At 34.0% G+C, this 17,750-nt stretch overlaps 1 protein-coding gene across 7 annotated transcripts; it reads right to left on the reverse strand.

The window, feature by feature from the left end:
* Window positions 1–4,746: 4,746 nt before the first annotated feature.
* Window positions 4,747–13,342, reverse strand: LOC147381829 (BAG family molecular chaperone regulator 3-like). Of its 7 annotated transcripts, XM_086429912.1 has the most exons (6): window positions 11,936–13,342; window positions 11,716–11,856; window positions 7,768–8,012; window positions 7,383–7,683; window positions 5,157–5,326; window positions 4,747–5,027 (listed from the first exon to the last, which is right to left on the reverse strand). In XM_086429912.1, the coding sequence occupies exons 4-5, from the start codon at window positions 7,636–7,638 to the stop codon at window positions 5,205–5,207; spliced, it is 378 nt and encodes a 125-aa protein (XP_086286038.1). In that variant the 5' UTR covers window positions 7,639–7,683; window positions 7,768–8,012; window positions 11,716–11,856; window positions 11,936–13,342; the 3' UTR covers window positions 4,747–5,027; window positions 5,157–5,204. The 7 variants fall into 5 exon arrangements, with proteins under 7 accessions (XP_086286038.1, XP_086286042.1, XP_086286036.1 ...); XM_086429910.1 differs by having other exon boundaries at window positions 4,747–5,326; XM_086429916.1 differs by having other exon boundaries at window positions 4,747–5,326; window positions 7,611–7,683.
* Between the last annotated feature and the right edge of the window lie 4,408 nt (window positions 13,343–17,750).

Here is a 17,750-nt window from a genome sequence, read left to right on the forward strand (position 1 = left end):
AAAAAAAGGAGATACCTTGCCTCGGAGATCAGAAATCAAATCCAGAGACAGAACGAAGCAAGGGGTACAGTACAAGGAGCAATTTTTGTCGGATCTGAGGAAACAAGGTCTTTGCTATCGGAAAGGTATAATTTTTTTTATTTTTAATTATCTAGGTTTTTTAGTAATGTAACTTATTTGGAAAATTAGTAGAGACCGACTTTGGCCGGGCGGGGTTGGTGCCTAACACCTTCCAACCCCGTAATGTGATCCCTAAATTCAGTTTTTTCTGTTCTAGATTAGTTTTTTTATCCGTTTAGAGTCATTGATCGGTTCTTAGATCGTAATAACTAGGTGGCGACTCCCAAACCTCAAGGGTCAAAAGCGGATCCGCACATCCTGCGGATCGAGGGCGCTTTCAGTCCCGCCAAACATGCTAAAAATTTATCAACTACAAATTTCATAAATCTACCTTAAGATTTGTGAAATAAGTTCACAAATGATTTTATTGATTTTTTATATATATAAAAAAAGATATAGATCTTAGTATTATCCTCTAATTAACAATCAAATACAAAATGAAGATGGTGACATGTGAATAGTTTTCTTATCTCCGGACTTCACATGTAATTGACTGAAGGTTGTTCTAATAGTAGATTTGTTGTGCTTGATCTTCTATAGAGCCTTTGTGTGGATTTCTTATTTCCACTCTTCGCGCTTGAACAATTGGAAAATATTTTTTGGCATTTGAAGAAGGGTTTAGGTTTTAATTGAAGTTCGAGTCTCTTGAAGAACTTTACTTCTTCTCTAGATGAGGGTTTGAAAGCTTTTTCTTTTCTAAAGGGTCAACTTGTCTTCTGAAAGAAAGTGATCCAAAACCCTTCCAAATGATGAGGGGTTTTGGTATTTATAAACTTAGGATAATATAATATTTTCAAATATGCCCCCAACTTAATCGAATTTTATATAATTGGTTTAAATGGTATTTAGTTATTGATCCAACCAAATTTTGAAGGTTTTGGACTTAACCATGGGCCCCCAACTTAATCGAATTTTACATAATTGGTTTAAATGGTATTTAGTTATTGATCCAACCAAATTTTGAAGGTTTTGGACTTAACCATGGGCTAATACTTAATGCGAATCACTTGGATTTGTTGGATCATGGGAATTATCTACAAAAACCCAAACCCAAATCATATGAGTTCCATCTCAATTAATAGGCCCAATTTTGATTTAGGGGCTTTTTGTTAGTTTAGAAAGTAATTGGGACCAATTTAAATTTTGATGCCTACAATGGTACAAGCCAAAAAACCTTCAATGATCAAGTTAGTACTTGATGGAAATTGCAGAGTAAGGAGAAGAAAATAAGAGTAAGAGAATTATGTGTGGTTTGTACATTGGGTTTGAATGTGAAAGTGCCTCAACACTTTTTAAATTAAAAAAGTGAAGAAAATTGGGGGATTTTGGGGAATTGGGAGTCCTCAACTAGTTAGGTCTAAGAATAAAAAATAACTCCAATATGGAATTGAGTCAATCTACGATTAAGAAAAAATGGGTAAGGGGTCGAGTAACGGGTTTTGATAGGTGTTAGACACTGAACTCGCCTGATTGTGATGATTAGTCTTTTCTACAATAAAAAATGTCCTAAAGTCGATGGGCAAAGGCTATAGTCAAGCTAATGTTCTAGGGTCAAAGGTCCAATCAAATCTTATGGTTACAATTCTGCAAAGAATATCACATAATTTCCTCAAATTTCACTTATTGGAAAAATTGGAAAAGGCCTCAATTTCATACTTAATGTCTCAAGGCTCGTGCGGCATAATAATTTCCAGTCCTAAGAAAAAAATTACTTAATGCATCCCAAAATCCATAAATTGATTCAATTAATTTTCCTTTGAAAAAGAATTTCTAATTTGATAATTTGATGACCAAGAAATCGGTAAATCAATCCATAATTTCTTTTTAGAATATCAATTTGATCGATGTCATTAACTAAGTGAATTGATGAGTGATCCGCTTGCTTTGTAAAAAATTTCCAAAGTAAATCAATTTCATGCACTTCCAAAAATAGTGAGTTAACTCATTGAGTGTTTTCTTGAAAGTAATTTGATTTCATTCAAGTCAACCCTCCTTTTTTTCTTTTCTAAAAATTGATTTTGCTTAGTACACACACCATAAAAACAATGAGTCAACTCAATATATTTTACAAAGAAAGCTTTCTAACCTTGCTCGATATACCCAAAAATTAATTGACTTGGCCACACCTTTTCCAATTAATGTGAAATTATTCCAAAAGAGTCGGGTGTTAAAAAAATGATTATAAAAAAAAAAAAAATCTTGAATTTGAAAATCAATTTCACAAGAGCCCATGTGGTAAAACCTTAAACATTATTTATTGCGGTGTCTAAATTTTGCACCATCGAATTGACTCGCCAATGTTTTCAATTTCCAATTCCATGGATGGTATGTAACCAAATCCCAATTAAAAAAAACTGGGTTATTCATCAACGTTTTGCACCCATGTAGAAAAAGGACTCCATATTTCCAAAGCACCCATTCTTCACACTAACATCTCAGCACAAAAGCCAAGGTGTAAGTCCTAATGCAATAATAAACATTAAACTAAATCTGAAAAGTGTCACTGCCAGCACTTTATCTAAAGTGAGATTTATTGTCAAATTCATGAATATTGGACAAATGTTATGAAGCAAATATAGAAATGTGCCATAAAAAAACGAGAAGGCAGACATGAAATTATGCCATTGCATGATGGAACCATGAACTCCATAAAATAATAAATAAGAACAGAAACATTGTCCTTTCCATTCACATTTGAAACTTAAACTACTGTGTAAGTTTACTCACAAATGATTGAAGGAAGCATTTTTCTAAAAACAAATCATAGCTGGACGTGATGTGTTTCCTCGATAATAGATTAGAAGACACATTTGGGAAACACTACAAGAAAATAGTGAATCAGGAACCGAATTATAAAACGGATTTTATCCGTTTCTAATTAAAAACGGGTTTAAACCGTTTTACCTATTAAAACCGTTTTAATCAAATTTTAAATGTCCCAAATTCCCGTCTCATTATATGAGAACGGCTCTCTCTCTCTCTCACAGTCGCTCCCTCAATCGATCTTTCGATCTCCTCTCGATCTCATCTCTCTCTCTCTCAGTCTCTCCCTCGATTAGAGACGGTCTGCAAACCGTTTCATACTGGATTAGGAACGGTCATAAACCGTTCCTAATTTCCATATTTGTTGTAGTGAAAGAAAAAACATTTTTCCTAATAAGTTATTTATTTATATTTATATTTTTTTACTCCATTTTTTTCATTAAAATCTAGAGGTATGTAATGTTTGGTTCCTAATATTGGGAAAATGTATTAAGGCAAAATGACCTCAATAAGATTTAAGATCTTACCAAGTAAGACTAGTCTGTCTGATGTGACAATAAAATACACTTTTCTTAGCCAATAATGATAATAATAATAATAATAATAATAATAATAATAATAATAATATTGAAAAACACTTTTCTTACATTTTTTTGACTACATCACCTTATGGCATCCAAAAACATGATTTGATGCCATATGGTTGTAAAGGAAAATATTCTACGAACTTTGAAAAAAAAAATTCAAAATAAAGTTATTTTTCACCATAGAACTTGGTTTATGGTTCTGTGACTTTATTTTTAGTAATGATAGTTTATTTTTAGTGGTGGAAATCGAACTTATTCTTTCTAATAAATATTATAATTTTATTCAATAGGTTATATATGGGTAGGGTTAGGTATACCTATTTATAGGGTTTGGGTTTAAGTTTTTGACACTATTATCAAATGGGTTGGATTTGGCCGGGTTTGATAAATTTTCATAATACCCTTACCTTAATACAACATGAACACAACCCGACCCATTGCCACCCCTAGTTGTACATGTGTGGGTCTCATTGGTAGAACGTGAGAAAGGATCCCTTTTGAAAATATGAGCTTCCTTTTATAGCTATTTGGCTTTTTATAGTGTTTTCGGAAAATATTTAAAAGGTCTTAAAATTTATTTTGTGGGACCCCAAGGTGCTAAACGTGTGGAGAACTTCCAAAAGTTTGTTTTGTTCCTTTCATGAATTTTTTCGAATTTTAAGAATTATTTATTTATTTGGTGAGTTGTTGACTATTGGCCAAATCAACCATTACGTCATAATGCGCCAAAAACGACTGCTCATACAGTCGTAAAAAAAAGTCGTTTTAAAAAGAGTGATTTTTGTGGCAGACCAAATCGGAAAAAACGAATGTCCTCGACAGTCGGAAAAAAAATAGTTGCCACAGTAAAATAGGATTATAGCGACGGTCACCGACCGTCGCTATAGGATATTTTTTTTATAAAAAAATAGGTCTTTAGCTACGGTTACGGCGGTTACTATTAGAACTTTTGAAAAAAAATAATATTTGATTTTACACCTGCCCTCCTCACATGTTGCTGAATATTGGAGATACCCCTATGTTTTGAAATTGATGACCTAAACCTCAACTAACAACATGAAAAAACCCAAATGCCCCTCGGCTTCAACTTTCATAAATCTAACTATTTTTTGAACCACCTACTGTAAATTATCTATTGTTAGAAGGTAATCGTCAAAGATTAGTAGATGATTACCTTGTTGGGATTGCTTCCTTTTTTATAGGTAGCCTTCCAATATGAACCTTGTGTCAGGTAATGTTTTTTGCTTCTACACTAATATGCCAAAATTAATCAATGTGTAAGAAATTGACAAGTTGTTGAAGTAAAAACATTGTGGTTCTGATACACCAAATGGACCAACTACCCAATAATTCGATACACCAAATACACAATTGGCATCCAGAAGATAACTCTAAAAGAAACCATTAAATTTAGAGTAATGCTGGGGTGACACTAGGATTCTCACATTTTTTACTTCTAACGTGGATGTGCACATATAACCGAAGTGTTATATAGCTCAAGCCCGGACGAGGTTGAACCACCTACTTGGTTAGATAAGGTGCACCCAACACCACAACCTATTGTGACAGTTACATCTAATCAAATAGAGAAATATGACACAATGGACTCCAAGATGCTATGTAATTATATCATTAATAGGTTCGATTCTTTCTTTAAAACTACAAGCTTAGGTTGGCTGAACTGACTTGTAGGTTGTGTCTTGCTTGATAGGTTTGATGAGCCAAGTCTGTTGGCTACTTTCTGAATCCATCTTGGATATATGTAAAACCTTGTTGTGATAGTCGTAGAGGGTACTCTGATGGCCAACACTGACATAGGTAATCCCTGCAGCTGCAATCTGCTTGTCTAGATGAGCCTGATAACACACGTTCATCAACAGCAAGAATCAGCAGAAATAATAAACAATATGAAATTAGTTATGATCCATTACTTGAAAGGTCCTGAAATCACATAATCCAAATATCATTTTATTTAGCAGATGAATTAAGTAACTTGGCACAGTAATTATTGCTAATGACAAATACTCAGTATGTCTAGATGATCATAATGTATATCCGAACGTTTTTGCACATCCCCCAAGGGTTGGTACCCAGAAAGAATGTGCTGAATAAATGAATAAAATATTGTTTACTCATATGTAACAAAGATCGATAACAGCCCCAGACAAAAGGAATATATAAATTGAAGGTTCTAAAAAAGTGATAGGAAGATCAAAAAGAAGGTGGATATGAACATACTTGAATAAACGAAAGTCAGGGCTTAGGACAATTGTATAGAAGAATAGGATTCATAAATCCAATCCCAAAATTTTGGGATAGGGCTTTGATGATGATTTATTTCAGGGGCTACTGGAAGGCTCATGTGAATTTTTGGGGCCGGCTGAAGGAATCCAGTTCTTTCATTTAATTCTGCCTAGAGCCCAACGTTAATTGCATATACGATCTGCAACTAGTATAGTCTATTGGAAATGAAACAGACAGTTGAGATACTAGGGATTCCCAAGAAAAATGTATCCCTAAGGAAATTATATGAGCTTTTCAGCCTGTAAGGAAGTTATCTTTGTTGTTGTGTATTAAATGATTATGAACATTTCAAAGTCTAATAATCAGACATATGCATTAGCCTTTGTTGTTTGTATGCTAAAGCTCTATTTTCACTCCAAATGGTTATGGAAGTATGTTGAGTTATTAGTATGTTTCTAAGTATACATTTCTTAAAAATTTCAATGCATACCACCTATGGTTATTCATATTTGCAGAATATTTACATAACTATGACTTTGAATTCCACCTTAAGGGCCGCCCTCTGGGATTTATCCCAGAAATTACTTATTGCATGTGGGGGAAGGGGACTGCACATTTCCCGAGGATTAGTCGGGTGCTCTAAGAAGCCTAAATACCTTAGTTCACTCATGTGAAATTTACCTTTGCACACTTTAAATAATTCACTCATATATAGACCATGCGCACCATATTTCCAAACCAAACATATGACCATACAAAGCATACTATGCAACTCCACTAACTGGCTATTTGCCCAACAACATCTGATCCACTATAATATATACATACCACATACAAAATCCTACAAGACCGTATATCACACTCTACACTAGGTACATCTCAAAACTCCAATACCTTCACATAACCACCCGAACATCTACTATAAGTCAATCTTACATCCAATAACAACCTTTCCACAACAACACACACCTTTTCTTTCTTTCTACTTTTTCTCTCATTTCTTTCCTTCTGGTCATGAAAACCTAGACAACAATAGCAATTCATTGAAGTAGCAACCTAAGTTTTCATACCTCCACAAGTTTCATCCATCAGATGTACGTTAATGCATTTGGTACACACACACACACAAAAAACCCACTTTTTTTTTTTCGGTTTTGTTAGATAACATTTTGAATAAATTAAATTAGATGGCCTTAACCATAGATAACATATGCATTAAATCAGCATTTTTGTTTACAAATGTAACCAACCATATATTCCAAAGGTTTTATAACCAATTATCAGGAAGGTTATTTTTGTTTACACAAGAAATACCATATCAAAAATAGGCATAAGCAAAAACCTATTACAATTAAACATCTGAAAGGTTATTTTTTTGAAAGAACTACATACCTTCTTGGCTTTATTACTAGAAGTTGCAAACTAAGCACAACAGGTTTTAAGTACATAGCATTCAAAGAATTTAAATATTTTAGCTGCTATATACAAACATGCTAGACATTACACTCCTGTGGTATTAATCAATTATGTTTTTCATATGAAATCGAAAATTAAGAAGGAATTAAACAATTCACAGGCAAATCATGTCATCAGAATGTACTTTCTGAAATATACTTTAGTATCTTCATGTTTAGGTACCAAACTAGAAGCATACACAAAAATTCATACCATTTAATTTAGAACCATCCAAAATGGGAAGTAAGTCCTCATTCCATGTAGGATAAAGCAATTGCTGACGAAGTGTCCCCAAAGCCATATATGGTTTTTGAGGAAGGAAAAATATGCCCCTAGCTCTTCTACGTTTGAAGCTCTCAGTAGTCACTCCAAGAGGAGGTGTATCTGTAGAAACAGACAGTTGTGGATTTTCTGGATCTTTCATATAGAATGTAATTTTACCTTCCCCTGTATTCCAAAGACCAGCCATGGCTCTTAACAATGAAGTCTTCCCACTCCCACTAGGACCTGTGACCTGTTAATGTAGTAATATATTATAGCCAATATCTTTATATAGAAGAGCAAAAAAGTATCAGCATATAGCGTGAAAATTGCTAACCAGTAAGTGATCTCCATTGTTGATCTCCAACAATAGATCCCTAATAGAGTAGTTTTACATTTTGGTGTCTGGTGTCTGTAATATTAAATTCTCAATTTCCAGTAACTTATGACATTTTTCCAGAGGCATAGATCCATTAGATTGCAAATAAGTTGAATTAAGTGCATCACTGTATGTAACAACAATCTCTTGGGTGGGTTCAGAGCTACTTTGCGAGCTATCGTCAAGAATGTCATCAAACTCACCTGTACATGTGGAAGGCATATAAATCAATAAAGAAAGTCAAGTCAAAGAGATCCACCTCCACAAAGACTTATTGACAGATTAACATGGATTTGCAGAAACTTATCAGTATCAAGGGTTAGGGAAGATTCTAATATCTTAGAGCTATGTAAGATGAGAAAAGTTTCTAGCTTTATATAAGAGGAGGTATTTAAAGATTGTTTCGATGAATATATATATATATATATATAGGGTCCCGTTCGCCACCCTTAGTTTTACCACACACTTTAACAAACGCGTTTTGTCTTACATGGGTTAGAAGTTTCGGAATGAGCTGATTTTTGGTGAGGATGATCTCTATGGTGAGGAGATCATCCTCACCAAAAATCAGCTCATTCCAAAACTTCTAACCCCATCAAAATTGATTTACAAAAAATGGACGGTCCACGATTTTTCAACGTGTAAACATGTGGCTAAACATTTCGGAATGGGCTGATTTTTGGGGAGGATGATCTTCTAATCATAGAGATCATCCTCACCAAAAATCAGCTCATTCCAAAACTTCTAACCCATGTAGGACAAAAAACGTTTGTTAAAGTGTGTGGTAAAACTTAGGGTGCTGAACATTTCCCATATATATATATATATATATATGGGTCCCGTTCGGCACCCTAAGTTTTACCACACACTTTAACAAACGCGTTTTGTCTTACATGGGTTAGAAGTTTCGGAATGAGCTGATTTTTGGTGAGGATGATCTCTATGGTGAGGAGATCATCCTCACCAAAAATCAGCTCATTCCAAAACTTCTAACCCCATCAAAATTGATTTACAAAAACTGGACGGTCCACGATTTTTCAACGTGTAAACATGGGGCTAAACATTTCGGAATGGGCTGATTTTTGGGGAGGATGATCTTCTAATCATAGAGATCATCCTCACCAAAAATCAGCTCATTCCAAAACTTCTAACCCATGTAGGACAAAAAACATTTGTTAAAGTGTGTGGTAAAACTTAGGGTGCTGAACATTTCCCTATATATATATATATATATATAATATATATATATATATATATATATATATATATATATATTTTGCTAAGCAAGCAAGGGGAGATATATTATATATGTAAAAATTGATACATAGGCTAGCCTTAACGAAATACAGATCGGAATTGCGGAAGATCTAGTTTATCTCCAAAATAAGCATGTTTTACATTTAGAGGAAAATCCATTACTCTTTTAACTATCAAAGAATGTTGGTTAGAATATAATATATACTATAAAACTGAAAAGAGGTCGGGGAGACCTACCTCATGTAGATGGAAAAGGAAAACACAACACATACTTATAATAAAAAAAAAAAAAAAAACCCACAAACCAATCCTCTCACTCCAAACAAGCTCCCAACTGAAACAAAAATGATAAAAAAAAACACTCTAGAATTCCTCAAATTGCTTGCACCAAAAGAACATGAGACTGACAATGTTGACGATAACCTTATAATGACCAAGCTCTAACATCAAATTCCTCACTATCTCATCACTTCATAGCACATCAAATAACAAAAGGAGCCAAAGACCAAAGGATTATTTTCCTACCACCAAAATCCGCATACTAAACTCTGGAGAAGAGTTAAAACGGACTAGGGGAAGATTAGACTAACACCAAAAATAGAAAAGAAAAGGGACCGAATAACTCTATCTAGATTATAGTGAATCAATAGATGATTTATCAACTCGCCATTACCTTTGCATAGAAGGTAACACATTGACTGGAATAGTAGTATTCTAGGAATGTGAAGAGTTCTCATGAAGTAAACTGGGGCTAGAAGTTTTGGAATGGGCTGATTTTTGGTGAGAATGATCTCCTCACCGTAGAGATCATCCTCACCAAAAATCAGCCCATTCCAAAACCTCTAACCCATGTTTTGAAAAATGTTTTGCCAAAATGTTTGTTGCTGAACGGAACCCTATATATATATATATATAGGGAAATGTTCAGCACCCTAAGTTTTACCACACACTTTAACAAACGTTTTTTGTCCTACATGGGTTAGAAGTTTTGGAATGAGCTGATTTTTGGTGAGGATGATCTCTATGATTAGAAGATCATCCTCCCCAAAAATCAGCCCATTCCGAAATGTTTAGCCCCATGTTTACACGTTGAAAAATTGTGGACCGTCCATTTTTTGTAAATCAATTTTGATGGGGTTAGAAGTTTTGGAATGAGCTGATTTTTGGTGAGGATGATCTCCTCACCATAGAGATCATCCTCACAAAAAATTAGCTCATTCCGAACTTCTAACCTATGTAAGACAAAACGCGTTTGTTAAAGTGTGTGGTAAAACTTAGGGTGCCGAACGGGACCCATATATATATATGGGTTCCTTTCAGCAACAAACATTTTGGCAAAACATTTTTCAAAACATGGGTTTGAGGTTTTGGAATGGGCTGATTTTTGGTGAGGATGATCTCTACGGTGAGGAGATCATCCTCACCAAAAATCAGCCCATTCCAAAACTTCTAACCCATCAAAAATGGTTTACAAAAAATGGATGGTCCACGATTTTTCAACTTGTAAACATGGGGTTAGAAGTTTTGGAATGGGCTGATTTTTGGTGATGATGATCTCCTCACCGTAGAGATCATCCTCACCAAAAATCAGCCCATTCCAAAACCTCTAACCCATATTTTGAAAAGTGTTTTGCCAAAATGTTTGTCAAAATGTTTGTTGCTGAACATTTCCCTATATATATATATATACATAGGTGGAATTTTATTAATCTTAAAACTTAATAAAAAAATAAGATACAAAAAGTGAGGAGCCAAGCTAGCCACCCTACAAATGTACCGAAAGAAACACAAAACAAAAAGGTGGAGAAAACCGCATTCCACTCATCATAAATCTTGGACTAATCTAATGTTGCAAATTTAGACGAAGAAATAGAAAATTTCCATCTTCCCTTCCCGTTCTCCATACCAACTAGATTAGAAAGCTTATGTACCACATTATCATAACCATCAAGGTTTTAAGATCGGTGTCAGGACTAGATCTTCCATTGTTGAGGGTCAGGGCCAAGTTGCAGAGAGTCAAAGTCACGACAACAGAAAGGCCATGGATTTAGGTATTAAGAGTGGATATGAACATTCTTAACAGAAAACATTGTTGTAGGCAATTAAGTGGATATTATGTTTCATTTTTTCGGTCCTTCTTGAATTTGTAAGAGCACGTCTCATTAAATCTGAAAAATGGATTGCACCATTCTCATAATTATAATGAGACCCAACAATGTGGAAAGTGTAATAGCATAAACTTGATGCCAAAGGAAGTAGTGTTGAAAAAAATTGGATATAATATAATATAATAGGCCCTGTATGACCTCCACACATGAAAAAAATTCTTTTAACAATGACTTAGTAGTGAGCATCTGATAAATCCCTTCAAACAATTCATGGATGCTTCACTCTAGTAATGCGTTAACTAACCCAATTGGGTATCTAATTAGTAATTAATGAATCATTTTTCCAGTATTTCCAGAGAAATCTTGGCAAATAAAAAGTACCAATATTACATGCACGGGCAAAATTGTTCAAAATGGATTCCTAAAGTTCAAAATAAATCGACCCGAGTGATAAGTTGCAACAAGAGTAAAAACAATTGCATGATGAAGACATAATAAAAGAGCACAATCTCATAAATCACAAGACAAATCAATCACTAACCTCAATCCGCCTCTACACTTTTGCTTCTCTTTCAGCCTCAATGTTGTCCTGTTTCAGCAACTGCACCATGAGCAACTCTGTCAACACAATGAACTCCTTCTCTGCAACCTCATTGTGCACAGCCGACTCGAAGCCAGAGACCTAGGACCAAAAAATAAAAAACCCCATGAGTGTAAACGAAACAACGCCAAATGTAGATGTTTGGGATATTTGGGTCTACCTTCACCGCAAGTTTATCAACCTCAATTCTAACTTTTGTGACAGTTTCACAGGCTTTCGATATGCCATGATCCTTCTTCAAATCGTCAAGTTTCCTCTCCTTGCTTGCTGGATCCTCAAAGAATACCACCTTTGACATGTCTTTCACACCCACCATATGCAAGCATTCTTCAGTAAATAGAACATTGTTTGACTATTGTCCTATCAGTAATTTCCAAGTTATGTACAAATCAATATATACCTATCAGTAAAAAAACAAATGTGAAAATGTAATGGCAAGTAGGAAATCACCAGTATGCCTTGTGGCTATAGGAAAGTGGACAAGGTATAAATCCAAATAGTCTAACTGAAATGCTTTAAACTAGCCTTGGTGGTAATGAAAAGGTCCTCTCTCTTCACAAGGCCAGACTAAAATGCTTCAGCAAGTGCTTCTCCAACTTCTACTTCGTTCTGGTAATCAGTTGTAAGAAAAAAAAAATTCTACGCTTCCATACAGATCCTAGGAGACTTAACACGATACACAAACCTAATTGTTAACCGACCAAGTACTCCAAAAGACCGATCTGATGAAGAGGGGAGAACCATGAATATAACTGGGGTATGACACCCGAGAGTGGAGGAAAATATACACTCAACACTCCCCCCACCCATAAGACTTGAAAGATTCGAACCCATGACCTATACGAACTAAGCGCTCTAATACCATGTTAACCAACCAACTACTTCAAAAGACCCATCTGATGGAGAAGGTGAAAACTATGAATGTAAGAGGGTCACGGTGCTTTATTGGGGTATGACACACCCAAGGTGGGAAGAAAATATAAAATCGACACTGATAATCAAATTTCCAACATTGTTACTTATTCCATAAACCCAAATACTCTTTCATGGCACTTGTATAGGAACCCAATGTACCATCAATAAAAGAAGGTGAAGAAGCGGTGAAGGTAGGTGAGAGAAGGAAAATGAGTTCCTATCTTAAATGTTGATTGTAAGTGAGAGATTTGCAAGGCAAAGAAAATGCATAATAATTTTCACTATTTTAATCTTATTGTAAGGGTGATCTACAATAACAATTCGATCAAACCCAATAGACTGGATGAATGCATTCAACGTGTGCCTTGGTCTAAAATTAGGACTTCTTTCTTGTTATCTGATTTTGTTTATAAGTTGGTGATTAATCCATTGTGGATTTGGATATGAGGTAACACATTTATTACTTTTGTTAAAATTCAACTTAATAGGAGATCATTTGTTAAGATTCCATAATTTTCATCCTTGTTGTCACCATATAATAAATCAAAATCAGAGAATATTAAACAAAAAATAAACATACTAATCTAATAAATAAAAGAGTAAACCCTAATCATCTACAATACTACAAATAAATAGAACGAAATCGAAATCCATATGTGAAAACGCCCTCGATCCGCGGGGTGCGCGGATCCACTTTTGACCCTTAAGGTTTGGGAGTCGCCACCTAGTTATTAAGGTCTAGGAACCAAACTGACTCTAAAAAGGCACACATTACTAATCTACGAAAGAAAAAAGGGTCCGTGGATCACGTTACGGGGTTGGAAGGTGTTAGGCACCAACCCCGCCCGGCCAAAACCGGTCTCTACTAATTTTTCAAATAAGTTACATTGCTAAAAAAAAACTTAGATAATAAAAAAAAGTAAGAAATTATACCTTTCTGATAGCAAAGACCTTGTTCCTCAGATCCGACAGAGTAATTCCTTGTTCAGTATTCCTTGCTTCAATCTGTCTCCAGATCTGATTTTTGATCTCCGAGGCGAGGTATCCCTTCCTTAGATCTGGATTCTTTGAATTTGTTTATGAAATTTTGGGGTGTTTTTGAAGGGGTTCTAGGTGTTTTTTAGGCTAAAATTGAAGTATAGGTGTTAGGTAAGGAGTTGGGGCTCTAAAACTAGGGTTTATGGGAGGCTAGGGGGGCTTTCTGACCTACTTCTCTTAGGGTTTATGATTTGATACGAAAATAGGGTGTGGAGACCTCTATATATATATATATATATATATATTTTAAGGGTTGATTTGGATAGAGTTAGTGTTTAATTAGAGTTCTTTTAGTTAGAGTTGTGTTTTAGTTATAATTGTTTTAGGTAGAGTTGTGTTTTAGTTAGAATTGTTTTAGGTAGAATTGTGTTTTAATTAGGACTCTATTAGATAGAATTGTGTTTTAATTAGAATTCTATAAATAGAGTTATTATTTAATTAGAACTCTATTATGATTTTGACTTTTGGTCTTATTTGATTGACTTTTAATATTTTGACTTTAGTCTTAATTAATTGACTTTAAGTATCTTGACTTTAGTCTTGTTTAATTGACTTTAATTTTGACTTTAGTCTCACTTGATTGACTTTAATACCTTGACCTTAGTCTTACTTGATTGACTTTAATTTTTTGGAGAACCCTCCTCTATTATATCTTTAATTCTTTGGACCCCCAAATGGAGGGGTCCTTAAAGAAATATCTCACGAACCCTCAACAATTTTTCATAAGAGTCCGATTGATCGATTTTTTTAATTCTAAATTTTAAATTAATTTCATTAATGTTTCACTTTAATTATTTAATGTTTTATTTATTAATTTCGAAATTTTTAATTATGAAAATTGTGAAATTACCGTTTTACCCCCGGAGAGGATTTTTCACGTTTTAAATCAATTTTTAATGTTCTATGATGTTTTAGAATCAATTTTTCTTAAGGAATTCAATGTGAATGTTGGTTTGTGTCATTTATGAAATTTTTTGTGTGAAATGATCGTGACCTTTATGAGGGGCATTTTCGTAATTCTGTCAAATTCTGTTAAAATTGGTGAAATATTTTATTTGGTTCCGATTTGTTATTTTATGTGTTTGAAAGGATTTTCCTAATCGTAACATAGGCTCTAGGGTTGTTTTAAGGTTAAGGGTATTTTGATAATTTTGTCATTTTTTAGTGATTTTTATCGTAAAGCTTCTTTTTATTTACAAGATGATGATTTCTATGTTTCTAGAGTCGTATTTTCCTAGCGTAGCGTGGTTTCTACAGTTTTATCAGTTCGAGATACCTCATCCGGATTTCTGAAACATTTCTGGTAACAAAATAAAGCAATGGAATAAACATCCATCATTGGGAATCATTGCGATCGAGTTAACGAGTTGATTAATTAGGTGAGTGCAAAAATGGGGTGTCTACAATATGTAGCAGAATTGTTGTTGTTGTTGTTGTTGTTCTATAAGAAATCATAAATTTCAGAGGAAATAAGAAAATATACAGATCGAGAGAAATGAAAGAAAACCCCAAAAAATCGACTTCAATACTAATTAATTTAAGACAACAAATCCAAATCCAAATCCATCAAGAGAGCAGAAACAATAATAAATAAATCAGATCAATAAAAATAGTACTCGAAAGTCGAAACAGTTAGTAGATCCATGGAAAAATAAAAATAAAACCTGATTTTCAAGCTGTGATTGAGAACCGAAATAGTTGGTCTCCCATGCCAACCAAGAGTATCCAAGAACAGTTCAAACTTCGTACTTCGATAACAAAGCAGAAGCCAATAAGAAGAAAAGAAAATCGAAAATTTTTTATCAAACGCCGATCGATTCTGCCTTAAAACTTCCAAATCGAAATCTGATTGCATCTTCAAAATCACAGATTCTGTGAGTGAGAGATCGAGCGAACATCTTGCGATCAAACTCCGATCAATTTCTTTCTAAAAAAATATATATCCGATTGATTTACTTTCCAAAATGAAAAAGACTAATTGATTCGTAGAGAGAGAGTCAAGTGAGAGAGAGAAATACGTTAGATCGAAACTTAAAGAGTTGATCTCCTAGATCGAAACTTAGAGATTTGATATTCTTCTTGAAATCGAGATAGAGTCGAGTAAGAGTGAAAGATAGAGTCGAGAGAGAGAGAGAGAGTGTCGGATTTGAGAGAGGGCGAGAGAGAGAAGAACAGTCAAGTGGCGAGCTTCTGTCTGAGGAATCATTTTTTAAATGGCTACTCGCACCCCAATTTTTACTTATTACATTCAGTTAGTTGAAACGACGCTTAAATGACAGTCAAAACTGTCATAATTAACGACAGCCTTTAGCAGTCGTTTTTAGCGCAATTCAATAAACACAATATGACGTAGTCAACGTAGGTGGATAATTCTAGTTTTGATAATCTTAATGCGTGGATATTTGGAAACATGGGGGTAATGATCCTACAGATCTCACCCCCTCCTACAATTTGATTGACCAAATTTTAATCTTGTTTGTTGATTAAAAGTTGACAATTTTTTAAAAGTTTTAATGCATTCATCGATTGTTTAATCGGATGTCTGATTGATTGATGATTTATCAATTGGTTGATGCATATTGATTGGTTCAAAAAATTTAAGTGGTTCAGGTTTAAAGGGTACCAGCCAAAATTTTAAATTGATTAAGATTCAAAGTTTATATTGATTGATTCGATTCATCGTTTTGGTAATTAAAATGAACAATGAGCCAGAATTGTAAATTAGCCAAAAGTTGGTCACGAAATGGTAATTTACACTTTTATAATTCTGGTGATTAATCATTGCTGATCTAGTATGTTTATTTTCACCATTTATTTTAGATCCAAATTCATCGATTATGCATGTGAAATTCAAGATAGTAAAGTAAAATAAGATCTTGTATTACCAATGTTTGAAGTTGGTTCCATCAAATTATTCATATCTTTTTAGTAGACTACTAGACAAAGTCAAGTCAAATTTAGCATAATTATTCCACACATTCAATTAAGATAAATTCAAAAAAGTTTTGTTGAAGAAAAATCAAAATAAATTTTTTTCAGGAGTTGTATGCAAATGATGTTTTTTTTCATATTTCTAACCAAAATCCATCGTATTTAACTTCCCAAAAATCGTAAGATGTTCTTGAGATTTTAAGGTTGAAAAAGATAAAATTTTGACGAATGGAGATAAAAATATGAGAAAATTTTCAAACGAGATCAACTTTTGACAAAATTTTCATTTGGACTAAGTGTTCATTTTAATTCCCAAAATGTGGAGTGGGAGATCGTAGATTTTTCAAATTGATGATCTCGCTGCTATAAACTAGCGAGATCGCAGATATAATTTTTTTTTTTCAAAGTGATAAACTCGCTAATTTTTCAAGTGACAATCTAGAAGGTTTGCTATTTTTTTAGCGAGATCGTCGCTTGAAAAACTTGTGATCTCGCACTTCATGTTTTGGGAATTAAAATGAACAATTAGCTAGAATCAGAATTTCTTCATATTCAGCTCACGAAATTGTAATTTACCTTAAAAATATTGTCATCGTATTTGAAGATTAATAGATAAATTATTGATTAATTTTGGATTTAACCTATTAATTCCTTAATTCAGAAGTTTCCAAAAATTTTAAACAATTCGGAGAATTTTGTGTCTATGGTCAGACTAGCCTCCCTGACTGTAATCCAAATGGTCGAAAACGAGATAGTTAGATGAGGGACATGTGGCATGGCTGGTGGACGGGACTCAACTTTATACATACGGTTTGACGAGTCATTGTTTAATCACAGTGCTCATAGCTCCTAAGGGTACTTTTGTAAATTAGGAATGCATTCAAAACACATGGTTACATGTAATTGGTGGATCCTCAATTTTTGTGAGCTCCGTGAGCAAAATTATGTGAGTAAAAATATGAGTGCTGATAATATGACATCGTTTTTGGCGCACGCCCTTGATGCCTCCTGATGTGTTCGCTCACAAACCAACAAACGTTTGACATATGACGCAAATGAAATTAGCAATAGAGAGAACTTCTCTCTCTTGC

The sequence above is a fragment of the Akebia trifoliata genome, unplaced genomic scaffold, assembly GCF_017979445.1.
Source record: "Akebia trifoliata isolate Shusen 1 unplaced genomic scaffold, ASM1797944v1 Contig00235, whole genome shotgun sequence".
In the NCBI taxonomy this organism is placed as follows: domain Eukaryota; kingdom Viridiplantae; phylum Streptophyta; class Magnoliopsida; order Ranunculales; family Lardizabalaceae; genus Akebia; species Akebia trifoliata.